This window comes from Mesoplodon bidens, assembly GCF_964165515.1.
Source record: "Mesoplodon bidens genome assembly, chromosome: 3".
Taxonomy (NCBI): domain Eukaryota; kingdom Metazoa; phylum Chordata; class Mammalia; order Artiodactyla; family Ziphiidae; genus Mesoplodon; species Mesoplodon bidens.
This window is the reverse complement of record NC_138178.1, coordinates 47,851,012-47,864,927: the sequence shown is the minus strand read 5'-3', so window position 1 is coordinate 47,864,927 and position 13,916 is coordinate 47,851,012. Positions and strand designations below refer to the sequence as shown.

At 42.1% G+C, this 13,916-nt stretch overlaps 1 protein-coding gene across 1 annotated transcript; it reads right to left on the bottom strand.

Moving 5' to 3' along the window:
- Nucleotides 1–503: 503 nt before the first annotated feature.
- POLR2M (RNA polymerase II subunit M) lies at nucleotides 504–13,423 on the bottom strand. The gene is made up of 4 exons (XM_081228755.1): nucleotides 13,196–13,423; nucleotides 10,843–11,487; nucleotides 8,227–8,431; nucleotides 504–6,356 (listed from the first exon to the last, which is right to left on the bottom strand). The coding sequence occupies exons 1-4, from the start codon at nucleotides 13,306–13,308 to the stop codon at nucleotides 6,210–6,212; spliced, it is 1,110 nt and encodes a 369-aa protein (XP_081084881.1). The 5' UTR covers nucleotides 13,309–13,423; the 3' UTR covers nucleotides 504–6,209.
- Nucleotides 13,424–13,916: the final 493 nt, after the last annotated feature.

The window sequence follows — 13,916 nt, the reverse complement described above, 5'->3', positions numbered from 1 at the left end:
GTTTTCTGCATACAGGTCTTTTGTCTCCCTAGGTAGGTTTATTCCTAGGTATTTTATTCTTTTTGTTGCAATGGCAAATGGGAGTATTTCCATAATTTCTCTTTCAGATTTTTCATCATTAGTGTATAGGAATGCAAGAGATTTCTATGCATTAATTTTGTATCCTGCAACTTTACCAGATTCATTGATTAGCTCTAGTAGTTTTCTGGTGCGATTTTTAGGATTCTGTATGTATAGTATCATGTCATGTGCAGACAGTGACAGTTTTACTTCTTCTTTTCCAGTTTGTATTCCTTTTATTTCTTTTTCTTCTCTGATAGCCATGGCTAGGACTTCCACAACTATGTTGAATATTAGTGGTGAGAGTGGACATCCTTGTCTCATTCCTGATCTTAGAGGAAATGCTTTCAGTTTTTCACCATTGAGAATGATGTTTGCTGTGGGTTTGTCGTATATGACCTTTATTATGTTGAGGTAGGTTCCCTCTATGCCTACTTTTGGAGAGTTTTTATCATAAATGTGTGTTGAATTTTGTCAAAAGCATTTTCTGAATCTATTGAGATGATCATATGGTTTTTATTCTTCAATTTGTTAAAGTGGTGTATCACATTGATTGATTTGCGTATATTGAAGAATCCTTGCATCCCTGAGATAAATCCCACTCGATTATGGTGTATGATCCTTTTAATGCGTTGTTGGATTCTGTTTGCTAGTATTTTGTTGAGGATTTTTTCATCTATAGTCATCAGTGATATTGGTCCGTAATTTTCTTTTTTTGTAGTATCTTTGTCTGGTTTTGGTATCAGGGTGATGTTGGCCTCATAGAATGAGTTTGGGAGTGTTCTTTCCTCTGCGATTTTTTGGAAGAGTTTGAGAAGGATGGGTGTTAGCTCTTCTCTCAATGTTTGATAGAATTCACCTGTGAAGCCATCTGGTCCTGGACTTTTGTTTGTTGGAAGATTTTTAATCACAGTTTCAATTTCATTACTTGTGATTGGTCTGTTCATATTTTCTGTTTCTTCCTGGTTCAGCCTTGGAAGGTTATATCTTTCTAAGAATTTGTCCATTTCTTCCAGGTTGTCCATTTTATTGGCATAGTGTTCCTTGTAGTAGTCTCTTAGGATGCTTTGTATTTCTGTGGTGTCTGTTGTAACTTCTCCTTTTTCATTTCTAATTTTATTGATTTGAGTCCTCTCCCTCTTTTTCTTGATCAGTCTGGCTAATGGTTTATCAATTTTGTTTATCTTCTCAAAGAACCAGCTTTTAGTTTTATTGATCTTTGCTATTGTTTTCTTTGTTTCTATTTCATTTATTTCTGCTCCGATCTTTATGATTTCTTTCCTTCTGCCAACTTTGGGTTTTGTTTGTTCTTCTTTCTCTAGTTCCTTTAGGTGTAAGGTTAGATTGTTTACTTGAGATTTTTCTTGTTTTTTGAGTTAGGCTTGTATAGCTATAAACTTCCCTCTTAGAACTGCTTTTGCTGCATCCCATAGGTTTTGGATCATCGTGTTTTCATTGTCATTTGTCTCTAGGTATTTGTTGATTTCCTCTTTGATTTCTTCAGTGATTTGGTTATTTAGTAACGTGTTGTTTAGCCTCCATGTGTTTGTGTTTTTTACATTTTTTCCCCTGTATTTCATTTCTAATCTCATAGTGTTGTGGTCAGAAAAGATGCTTGATATGATTTCAATTTTCTTAAATTTACTAAGGCTTGATTTGTGACCCGAGATGTGATCTATCCTGGAGAATGTTCTGTGCCCACTTGAGAAGAAAGTGTAATCTTCTGTTTTTGAATGGAATGTCCTATAAATATCAATTAAATCTATCTGGTCTGTTGTGTCATTTAAAGCTTCTGTTTCCTTATTTATTTTCATTTTGGATGATCTGTCCATTGGTGTAAGTGAGGTGTTAAAGTCCCCCAATATTATTGTGTTACTGTTGAGTTCCTCTTTTATGGCTGTTAGCATTTGCCTTATGTATTGAGGTGCTCCTATGGTGGGTGCATATGTATTTATAACTGTTATATCTTCTTCTTGGATTGATCCCTTTTTCATTATGTAGTGTCCTTCCTTGTCTCTTGTAACATTCTTTATTTTAAAGTCTATTTTATCTGATATGAGTATAGCTACTCCAACTTTCTTTTGATTTCCATTTGCATGGAATATCTTTTTCCAACCCCTCACTTTCAGTCTGTATGTGTCCCTAGGTCTGAAGTGGGTCTCTTGTAGGCAGCATATAGATGGGTCTTGTTTTTGTATCCATTCAGCAAGCCTGTGTCTTTTGGTTTGAGCATTTAATCCATTCACATTTAAGGTAATTATCAATATGTATGTTCCTCTGACCATTTTCTTAATTGTTTTGGGTTTGTTTTTGTAGATCCTTTTCTTATCTTGTGTTTCCCACTTAGAGAAGTTCCTTTAGCATTGGCTGTAGAGCTGGTTTGGCGGTGCTGAATTCTCTTAGCTTTTGCTTGTCTGTAAAGATTTTGATTTCTCCGTTGAATCTGAATGAGATCCTTGCTGGGTACAGTAATCTTGTTGTAGGTTCTTCCCTTTCATCACTTTAAGTATATCATACCACTCCCTTCTGGCTTGTAGAGTTTCTGCTGAGAAATCAGCTGTTAACCTTATGGGAGTTCCCTTGTATGTTATTTTTCGTTTTTCTCTTGCTTCTTTCAATAATTTTTCTTTGTCTTTAATTTTTGCCAATTTGATAACTGTGTGTCTCGGCATGTTTCTCCTTGGGTTTATCCTGCCTGGGACTCTCTGTGTTTCCTGGATTTGGGTGGCTATTTCCTTTACCATGTTAGGGAAGTTTTCGACTATAATCTCTTCAAATATTTTCTCTAGTCCTTTCTCTCTTCTCCTTCTGGGACACCTATAATGTGAATGTTGTTGCATTTAATGTTGTCCCAGAGGTCTCTTAGGCTGTCTTCATTTCTTTTCATTCTTTTTTCTTTATTCTGTTCCATGGCAGTGAATTACACCATTCTGTCTTCCAGGTAACTTATCCGTTCTTCTGCCTGTTATTCTGCTATTGATTCCTTCTAGTGTACTTTTCATTTCAGTTATTGTATTGTTCATCTCTGTTTGTTTGTTCTTTAATTCTTCTACGTCTTTTTTTTTTTTTTTTTTTTTGCGGTACGCGGGCCTCTCACCGCTGTGGCCTCTCCCGTTGCGGAGCACAGGCTCCGGACGCGCAGGCTCAGCGGCCACGGCTCACGGGCCCAGCCGCTCCGCGGCACATGGGATCCTCCCGGACCGGGGCACGAACCCGCGCCCCCTGCATCGGCAGGCGGACTCTCAACCACTGCGCCACCAGGGAAGCCCTCTTCTACGTCTTTGTTAAACATTTCTTGCATCTTCTCCATCTTTGCCTCCATTCTTTTTCTGAGGTCCTGGATCACCTTCACTTATATTATTCTGAATTCTTTTTCTGGAAGGTTGCCTATCTCCACTTCATTTAGTTGTTTTTCTGGGGTTTTATCTTGGTCCTTCATCTGATACATAGCCCTCTGCCTTTTCATCTTGTCTGTCTTTCTGTGAATGTGGTTTTTGTTCTACAGGCTGCAGGATTTTAGTTCTTCTTGCTTCTGCTCTCTGCCCTCTGGTGGATGAGGCTATCTAAGAGGCTTGATGGGAGGGACTGGTGGTGGGTAGAGCTGAATGTTGCTCTGGTGGGCAGAGCTTAATAAAACTTTAATCCACTTGACTGTTGATGGGTGGGGCTGGGTTCCCTCCCTGTTGGTTGTTTGGCCTGAGGCAACCCAACACTGGAGCCTACCTGGGCTCTTTGGTGGGGTTAATGGCAGACTCTGGGAGGGCTCACACCATGGAGTACTTCCCAGGACTTCTGCTGCCAGTGTCCTTGTCCCCACGGTGAGCCACAGCCACCCCCCGCCTCTGCAGGAGACCCTCCAACACTAGCAGGTAGGTCTGGTTCAGTCTCCCCTGGGGTCACTGCTCCTTCCCCTGGGTCCCAGTGTGCACACTACTTTGTGTGTGCCCTCCAAGAGTGGAGTCTCTGTTTCCCCCAGTCCTGTCAAAGTCCTGCAATCAATTCCCACTAGGTTTCAAAGTCTGATTCTGTAGGAATTCCTCCTCCTGTTGCCGGACCCCCAGGTTGGGAAGCCTGACGTGGGGCTCAGCACCTTCACTCCAATGGGTGGACTTCTGTGGTTTAAGTGTTCTCGTCTGTGAGTCACCCACCCAGCAGTTATGGGATTTGATTCTACTGTGATTGCGCCCCTCCTACCGTCTCATTGTGGCTTCTCCTTTGTCTTTGGATGTGGGCTTTCTCTTTTGGTGAGTTCCAGTGTCTTCCTGTCGATGATTGTCCAGCAGCTAGTTGTGATTCTGATGTTCCCACAAGAGGGAGTGAGAGCATGTCCTTCTACTCCGCCATCTCGGTTCCTCTCCAGTCAGTTTGTTAATATCATTTTGTCTTCTGGGAGTTGTTCTCAGGATAAACAGTCATTGGTGAAGAGCATTGGCTTTGGGGTTGGATGACAGCTTGAGTTTGAGGCCCGATTCCTTCCCTTGCTAGATGTGGAAGCCTACTGCTATACCTCAGTTTTCCTCACTTATCAGCAAGTTGATTTTAAAAGTTATGGTACACCCATAAAATGGAATATTCTGCAGCTATCTAAAATGCAAAATATTTAGTATGTGAAGATGTTTACAGTGTATAGAGCAGACTGTTAACCAGTGTATGATTGATTGTATTATTGAAAATAGAAATGTATACCTATGCATAGAAAGGTATGCATATGTACACGTACCCAAATGTTAACAGAGGCCCCCTCTCGGTGGTAGGACTACAGGGGGACTGTGTGTATGTGCATGTGAGCCCTCCCATGATCCAGCTTTCCAGAAATAACATGTATTCATTCTATAAAGAAGGAGCATTAAATAACTTTAGGATGTGAAATCATTTACAATTAGTTTTAAAAACTAAATTAATGGAATTGTTTGCTCAGCATATTTCTACATTTGCTTTTTGTTGGGAGGAGGGCAAAAGGGAGATGGAAAGCAGTAGCTGTTCCTGGAAGGACATGACATAGAACTGAGCCCTTCCTATCACACGTACATCTGCCTAAATGTGTTCTCGATCAAATTTCATAAATGAAGTCTCCTTTAAAGTTAAGTTACATTTAATTAAGCACCAGTAAAATATCACTATTAGCATTTTGAAGTTGCTCTAATTAATATTTTATTCTTTCAACACTGTTTAAAGGTGCCAACATATTAGACAAAGAAAACTTTGATAACATATGTGTTAATTTCTCTGGAGACAACCATAGTCCTTTAAAATTACATATATATATGAGATTGAGGTTTCTGGAGTGTACATAAGCCTCTTTTGGGAGGGAAAAAAGGAATATATTGATAACAAACCAATGGTAGCTTTAAAAATATTTTTGGTTTTCTTATCCAACTGAACCTATCGTCTGTTAGAACAATGAAGTCAAGTCAGGCCAGGCCTATGAACAGCTACTCCCTTCACGTACATCAATCATCTTAGACTTTTCCTGTTCCTCATGTTACTCCAGACAAATCTGGTCACCTAGAAAGACCATCCACCCTCCAGCATCAACTAAAAGTACCCCTTATTCCTAATCAGAAGAAAGAAGACATTTTTCCTAAGGGAAGACAGAAGGAAACAAACATTTTAAGCATTTTCTATGAGTGTCTTCCTTCGTATTTCACATCCAATCCTGTAACAGCCCCATGCAACATGCACAAAATTCTCTAGATTGCTCCCTTCATTACTCAAAAAAGGAGAGAACTATATTCTCGTAATTCATTTTAGGTGATGCCTGGGACAACTAAATAATTCACTGAAAGATATGTAATAAATGCTATTTGGTAGAGGTAAGTATAAAGAAAAAAGCAGTTAATCACCTGCTTTCATTTGGCTTAGAGAAAAAAATGTGCTCTACTATATACTAAAATATCAGACCAACACACGAAATACTGCAAAAGTTTAATATAATGTGATTAAACACAATATTCAAATATTAAACTTTTCAAGCACATGAAAGTTAACTTCTGAAAGTGGGCTATTTTTATAGCTTCCTTGTTGTAACTTGAAAAAATTCTTTCTCTCAACAATGTCTGACACTGATCTTGATACTTGTTACAAAGTCTGATGTAAGATAACGAGATCTCAACAGGCAGAGATTTAGGAGAAGATCCAAATGCCCATCTTCAGAATTCATCATCGGAGGACTGATCATCGCCTTCATCCCTTACTTCTTGGTATTTCCGCAAAGACTCCCCTTCTGGATTATAGCTCTGCATTTTAGTATTCAGTCTTTCAGCTAATTTTTGTGCTGCGAGCTTGGCTTGCATCTCCTTTAAAACAAAAAATGAAGCAAAAATTACACACTCACACCTTTTCCCTACAGTTTTTCAGTGGCAAGTCATTGGAACACAACCAGAAATAAAGGAGCATTCCAGCCCAGTCAGTGTTCTCTACCGCACTCTGACTGTGCCTACCACAGACACCACATGGCAGGGCTGGGGAGAGCTACTACTAGCCTGCTATAGTGGTGATGACAGACTTCCACTGATAAACCATGTGCACTGAAATATCCACCTCTACATGAGAAACTGAGGAATCAGCTTAGCACTACAACAGTTATAAACATGAAAACATTTTCAAGTATGTGGGCATGTGCATGTGTATATACAACCCTGAAGAACAATCTGAGCTATCAAATGTCAAAAATCACTAATGCTGTACTGATCTCCAACTGGAAGAATCTTCTTTCCTAGATTAAATCATGGCTTCCAGGCTTGAGAGTTACATTTCAATGCCACAATGAAAATCAAGGAATACTAAAAACTGATTATCCCTCTCCAAATTAACTCCCATGAAAAGTACTATGCAGTAAAAAGTCTAAGTAAATCTTAGACATTGGCACCGTGCTTCTATACATGCAAGGACACCATCACTGATGATGGCAGGTGGCAATGCTCATTCCTACTCTGGCTCTTCACTTTTCTCAGGCTGCCCCCCCCCAAACCACTGGAACTTGTTTATGTCCCTCCCCTAAGGCCACAGATAGCACAGGTAGGTGGGACTGAAGTGGAACTACTACTACCAAGGAAACCAATTCCAAACTGAATGGTTTAATTCAACCTAAAAATAACTTCGGACAGGCATTTAGGATCAAATAGACAACTTAAAAAATAATTCCTCAATGCTCAGTTACAAGTAGGCAATAACTTGAATGCACTGAGAGGAAGAAAACTGGCTTTTAAAAAGGAGTGCCATGAAAACCCCAATCCATGCCAACGGAGCTTTTATGGAAAGCCAAGGCAGAATAACAACCTAATTTTGTAGTAACTGACATATAGTTCCCAATTAAAATCTACCTAAGCCAAACTAGGTTTGGCTGCTATTTTCCTGGAGGCTCTAATTTTTACTATCTAAGTATATCAGACCCTTTCTTTCCTCCCAGTGGTCCTCACACTTAATTTTCTCCCATCCCATTATTTTATACCCAAACTGTCAACATACACATTTAAAGTTCCATGCAGAACACACAGATCTTTGAAGAAAATGCTATCCAAAATTAAGTGACCAAAAGTAGAAGATGCTTCATTCTTCACAAGGGCCTGCAGGCCTGCGTATCGAACCCCAACTGTCTGTTCCTAACACACCACTATCTCCCCATCCCTCTTCTGCTCTCCCTGTATTTTAGGAGCTTGGAAATGTCAAAAATCACTAATGCTGTACTGATCTCCAACTGGAAGAATCTTCTTTCCTAGATTAAATCATGGCTTCCAGGCTTGAGAGTTACATTTCAATGCCACAGGGAGCTTCCCTGATTCTCTTAGCAGGGTTCCAGTTAGATTCCACCACTGACAAGCTCTCGCATAGGTGTTTTAAGGTGGAAGACCAAGAAGCGATACTACTGCTACCTACAGCCTGGGCTTTCAGAGATGTGAAATTTTGCAGTAGTCTCCCCACATTTCCTGGCAAATACCACCTTGATGTCACAGGTAGCTGTGATCATCTCCAGCTGTTCCCTGCAGTTCCAGCAAACTTGAGACTCTGCAAGCTAGAGGCACACATCTGAGACCTGATGGCATCAGCTGACCATGCCTCTAGCACCTAATCCCTTCTACTAAATCCCACTCTCCCTGAACCACCTGGAGTAAATTCTGACTTAAGCAGCGTCCAACATGCAGACAAGAAACAAGTCATCCTAAATACCTCGTAACTCTGTTTCTGCTGTTTCTGAAGTGCCAGCGACTCTTCTATGGAGAGCAGCTGTGTAGGCATGTGGTGGAGTGGCAGAAGCCGGGCTGCTGTGATGTCATCGAGATGCTTCCTGTCCCTGTGCCGTCTCTCTTCGGAGGAGACAGGAGACCCCCTCCTCTGACAACGACTCAACGAATCACACTGATGTGAAGGTAATCTGAAGGAGGCAACACTTAATGTTACACCACCACACTACTTCCTTTGCATAGACACACATTTGCAACATTCATACACACAAATGTGGCCTTTAACCTTGGCAGTTAATTCTTCTACAAAAGTAATAGTAAGCCCTTTACCACTATTTACATGTGTAGATAAAACATTTTTTAACATATTTATCTCAAAAACAGAAATATTTAAATTGGCACCTTTTTGGCAAGGAATTTGACAACATGTTGCTCTAACAGACAATAGGTTTAGATAGACTCTTTGCCTTTCCCCTCTCTCTTCAGTTTATACTTGAGCTGAAGTCTGTTTTCATTTTCTTCATTGAAAAACATTTGCAAAGGGGCTTATTGTCCAGCAGAGGGAAATAAACTTGTAAACAGTTTCAGTGCAGTATAATATCACAGGTGCTATGACATAGGCCCACACATGGTACACTGGAACAAAAAGGCAGCAACAGCCAGTTGTAATAGGAGACAGGGTGGTTGTCAGAAGCGCTTCAAAAGAGTGCAATTTGAGGAGTCTCAGAATAATAAGAATTCGGCATGTAAATGATGGGATCCCTGATGGCATCCCAGCAGGGAGTGAGGAGTGACAGGGCTGTAGCACACAGGAAGCACAGGAAGTGGAGAAAATGGAAAAGGCAGCAAGATACAGCTGGGGGAGTAGGCTGGGTCCAGTCCACAGTGAAAACTTCTATGTAACAGGTTCAGGTTTACATTTTACAGACTGCATTCTGGCAGCAGTGGAGAGGATGGACTGGTAGAGTTAAGACTAGGCCAGGACAGACCACAACTATAGCCCAAGAGAGTGATGAGAGTCTTCACTTTGACAGGAGAAAGGATGAACATAAGAATGATTAGAGTTGAAGGTCAAGGAAATATACTGTGAGGCTCCATGGCTAGCAGATATGGAAAGGAGGGAAAGAAAGAAGGTAGTGGCACTACTGACTTAGGGAATATGGGAGACGGTAGTTTGGGAAGAAATGAGTTCTACTTTGTACCTGATAAACCTAAGGTGCCACAGATCACCCCCACGTGGTTGGGTTTCAGAGCTATGCAAATCTGAAGTTCTGGGAAGACTTGGACTAGAAGTAGATGATGGGTGGCCTCCAGCATCCAGAAGAGCCAGAAGAGCATGTAGGAGGCCAAAGGAAGAGTAGAAAAGAAGCCAAAGGACACCCTCATCCCACCTCCCAACCTCCATTTGTCTACAGCCTGACTCACCAAGGCCGGCCTGTTCTGATAACTGCACCTCTGTCTCTCTTAAACTTCCCTTGGGAACCCTCACTGATACTCCCTTACTCTCCTCCCACTTCCAGGTAAATGACTATAATACAGAACCAGGATCAGTGTATTCTCTGTTGTATATACTGATTAGATGACGCTTCTGGTCTTCTGCCTCCCTAGAAGTGAGGAAAGATACCTCACCACGCACAAGATGACCAACTACTCAATCAACGATTACTTTTTATTCCTAACTAAAAATTAATGTAACATAATTCTGGTTTTCTATGCAGAAGAAATAGTTTTGAGGTTATAAAAATGAATGGTAAGATAGAACTAAACTTTAAAGTCTCTATAACAAAAAAATTGGTTTTAGGTATTTTTACCTATATAGGCTTTCAGTTAATCAAAGAAAGGCAGTAGTGGTTAGACTTTGTATCTGATGTTACATTCTTATAAATCTACTCCCTGATTTGAATGTTATATTTGCATATAAATAAATAATACTCTTTGCAAAGAGCTTTTGTTTTTCTGAAGATCTCAGACACAAAACTATGACAAGGACCTTAGAAGCAGGGTTCATTTGCCCCTCCTGCCCAAATCTGTCTTCAGTTTTTTTAACCCCTTCTCAGCTCCCTTCCTCCTGAAATTATTATAGTTTAACATTCTTCCAAGTGTGTAAGCCTCGAGTCCTCATCTAGATCGTAAACTCCATAAGGAGCAGAATCTTTACTCTTGTACGGCCCCAGCATCTGCTGCTTACTTATCGTGAGCACACAAGTATTTTTTACTGAGAAAGGCTATCAGCTCTTGCAGTTGTTTTCCCCTTAGCTTACAGTCTAGTCAAAGGGGGAACTACATACCAGAAAATGGTTCTGGAAAAAACTGTAATAAATTCTCTAACTCCATGTTTAATATGAGACATTGCTGAGGTCTCCTGAAATTTAACACACCATCTGCCATTGAAGACCTTTTCAATTATTTGGCTAAAAATACGAAAGCAGTTTCCAACACGAATCCTCTACTCCAGCCAGGCTAGCTTCCGTTTCCACAATACCCTCATTCCCAAGTACAAGGAGTTCTCACACCAGGCCACTGACGTTAAAGCATTCTCCCAGTTTTTTGAGTTTAACAGACATTATGCTCCTGTAACAAGCCTGCTTCTGATGGTACTTACACATTGGTTTTAAATTTATGCTGTAGGGGCACGGGGTTTTTGGCTCGCATTTCTAGCACTTCCATGTAATGAGGCTTCTTCTGCAGCCCACTCCAAAGGCTGGCCAAGTTCTCAGGACTCTGGTTTTCTTCTGAGTAGTGCTCAACGGGGTCTGCAATGGTGATCCTTTGTAATCTATCAATAAACAAGTTGTCCAAGCTGCTAGAATGATCCTCCGCTTGACGTGAAACACGATGCTGAGTGAGGGGCTTACTAGCTGCAGATGAGGAAGGCGTGGCAGTTCTGATGCTGGAAGCTGGGCGTTCACTCACTGTGTGTTCAGCCTCAGGAGCCTCAGCATCGCCTCTGAGAGTCAGATGTGCCAGTCCCTGTTGTTGTGAGGTTGTCTGAGTTGATGTGATGTTAGCTACAGAGGAACAGCCAGGAACTGGTGATGAAGTATCAAGTATCTGGTCAGAATTCTGGGCCTTATCTGTGTCCCCATCAACTGTAATCGCTTTTTGCCTCTCCTTACCGTCTAAACTAACGGGATGAAAGAGTTCACTTCTTCCTCTAACTTCTTCACGTTCTGCAATGGCAGCTTTCAGTTTGGTGACGGAGTCTAAGATCTTTTTACCTTTGTCGGGCAATTTGCAAATGAATTTTCTGGCAAAAGGAAAAGAACAGCTATACATTAGAGACAGCTGTGTTTTTAAACTTGAGATATACAGACAAAAAAGCATTATTCTCAAAGGGAGAAGAATCAATCTTTAAGTCAAAAATCCAATTTCCAACTGCCCCAAAACAGGAATGAAATAGAATCATTATCCAAATACCCCCCAAAAAGAAGGGGCTGCAGGAAGAATAGGGAATATGCCTCATTTGTCTCATCTAATTAGAATTTCTGCAAAAGTATTTTAAGCATGATACTAACATAAGACATCCCCCAAATCATCAGTTTTTAAAAGTGTGATCTCCAAGACCTTCGTCGGGAGGGGAGGTGGATGGATCCGCAAGATCAAAACTATTTTAATAATAACACTAAGATACTATTTGGCATTTTCACTCTCATTTTCTTACCATGAGTACAGGGGAGTTTGCCAGAGGCCACATGTTATGGATGATATCATTGCTCTGATGGCTAATAGAATGTGTGTGCTTGTGTATTCTTGTGTTTTAAAGATTCTCACTTGTAATTCCTAAGACAATGATAAATATGAGTAGATATGACACACAAGAGCTCTTCAGGATGCTAAGTCTTAAGAGTAAAAGGGGTCCTAAGACCAAAAAGTTAACTCACCACTATAGATTAAAATCCCATTCTCACAAAGTCAAAATAGTTGTAAGAAGCCCCCCAAGTGATCATTTGCCCCTTTTGCTAAGTGGCAGAAGTTCCTTTTCTGATTTCCTTTTCTTCAGCCATACAATAAAATGGGAAGGGAAGGTTACATCTCAGGCCCCCTATTCTTTATGACACTACATTCATTCCCCCAATTCTAACTTAACATCCGTCTCCAGTTGCGATGCCTATGTTTTCCCAGCCTTCTCTCTCTCTCGAGCCTCCTGACCACTTCTTCAGCTTTTAATCAGATATAATTAACTCTTCCATCAACTCATCTCTGGTAAATCAATCTCAGACCTATTCCCCTCCCCCAACTTTCCTACTTTTATTAACTGGCTGGAAACTTCAGCCATCTCTGTCGACTACATATTCAAATTATCCTACACCTGAGGAAGTTTTCCCAATCCCACAACTACCCTCTAGTTCACTTTCTTACAACCCTCCTATTGGGAACCTCTCTGAAAATATCCTTCTACTCTCTTCTGCCTCTTAGATTCCTTCAAACTATCCTGCACCGACCTGCTAAAATCAGCTTCCTAAAAAAATCATTTTCATTATACCGATCCTCTGCTAAAATCTATTAAGTCTACCAGCTGAATGGGAGTCAAACTTTCTTTGCCTAATAAAACAACTCTTTTATCCCACTCTTCCCATTTCCTACAGTTCCTGTAAAAATAGGGATCTACAGATGAAACTGACTAGATGTTTGGGGCACTACTGGGGAGGGGGGGGGGAAGGATTTGGGATACAGATCCCCCCCTTCGGAAAACAGACACAAGGAGCTGAGTAAAACCAACGAGGAGCTGATGACGAGCTGAAACGCTAGGAAGCCATCCCCACAGGCGCCCCGCGCCTGGCTGGACGCGGTCGGCTCTGTGACTAGGCCGGCCACTCGCCCGTGGGCCTGGAATGGACTTGACTGAGGCAAGGTCACCTTCCAGGGACGGGATCGGAGTGGAGGCAGGGAGGGACGCGTCCCAGGGAGCTTGAACCCGAGGAGCCCGGCGGTGACTCGGCGGGACCCAAGCTTACACGTTGCGCAAAAGTCTCTCCTGGCGCTTCAACATCTCCCGCAGCTCCGCCAAACTCCGCTGCCCCAAGTCCTCGGGAGCTTGGGGCTCGAAGCCGCGGGGCAGCGAGAACATTTTGCGGGGGCTGAGGCTGGTGAGGCGGCAGGCACTCGGCGTCCTCAACAACCCCCGCTGCTCGCGCCGGATCCGCGGCCAGCGGGTACTCCGGCGAACGAGTGGGAGTCGCCATTTTCCCGGAAGAACAGTCTTCTTCTAACCGAATCGAGCTTTATTGAAACGCCGGAAACAAACACGGACAAGGAGGAGGGGTGGCCGGAGGGGCGGGAAGGAACGGAAGTTGCGGGGTGACGTCAGACGCCGGCGAGGCGCGCTTTCGAGTCACTTGTTCTTCCTCTGTGCATCAGCTCTCCGCCTGTTACGTTCAGAAAGTATTCGGTGAGTGCTTCGGGCCCTTAAGGAGTCGACCGAGTGGGGGAGGGGGGCAGACATTAATCAAGTAACAGTCAAACAATAGAATTATAAGACGGCCACAGGCACCAGGGAAGGTATCTCCGAGAAGTGAAATACATGTGGAAGCCTGAGTGATGAGTTGGTTAGCAGTTGGTGAGGTTGGGGGATGTGCCGGGCACGGGAGGCCCTGGCCTATGGCGTGGCCCTCCAGATGCAAAGCTTAGTGAAGTCCTCAAATGTGAAAGTTGGAAGGACCCTTAGGGACCATGAGC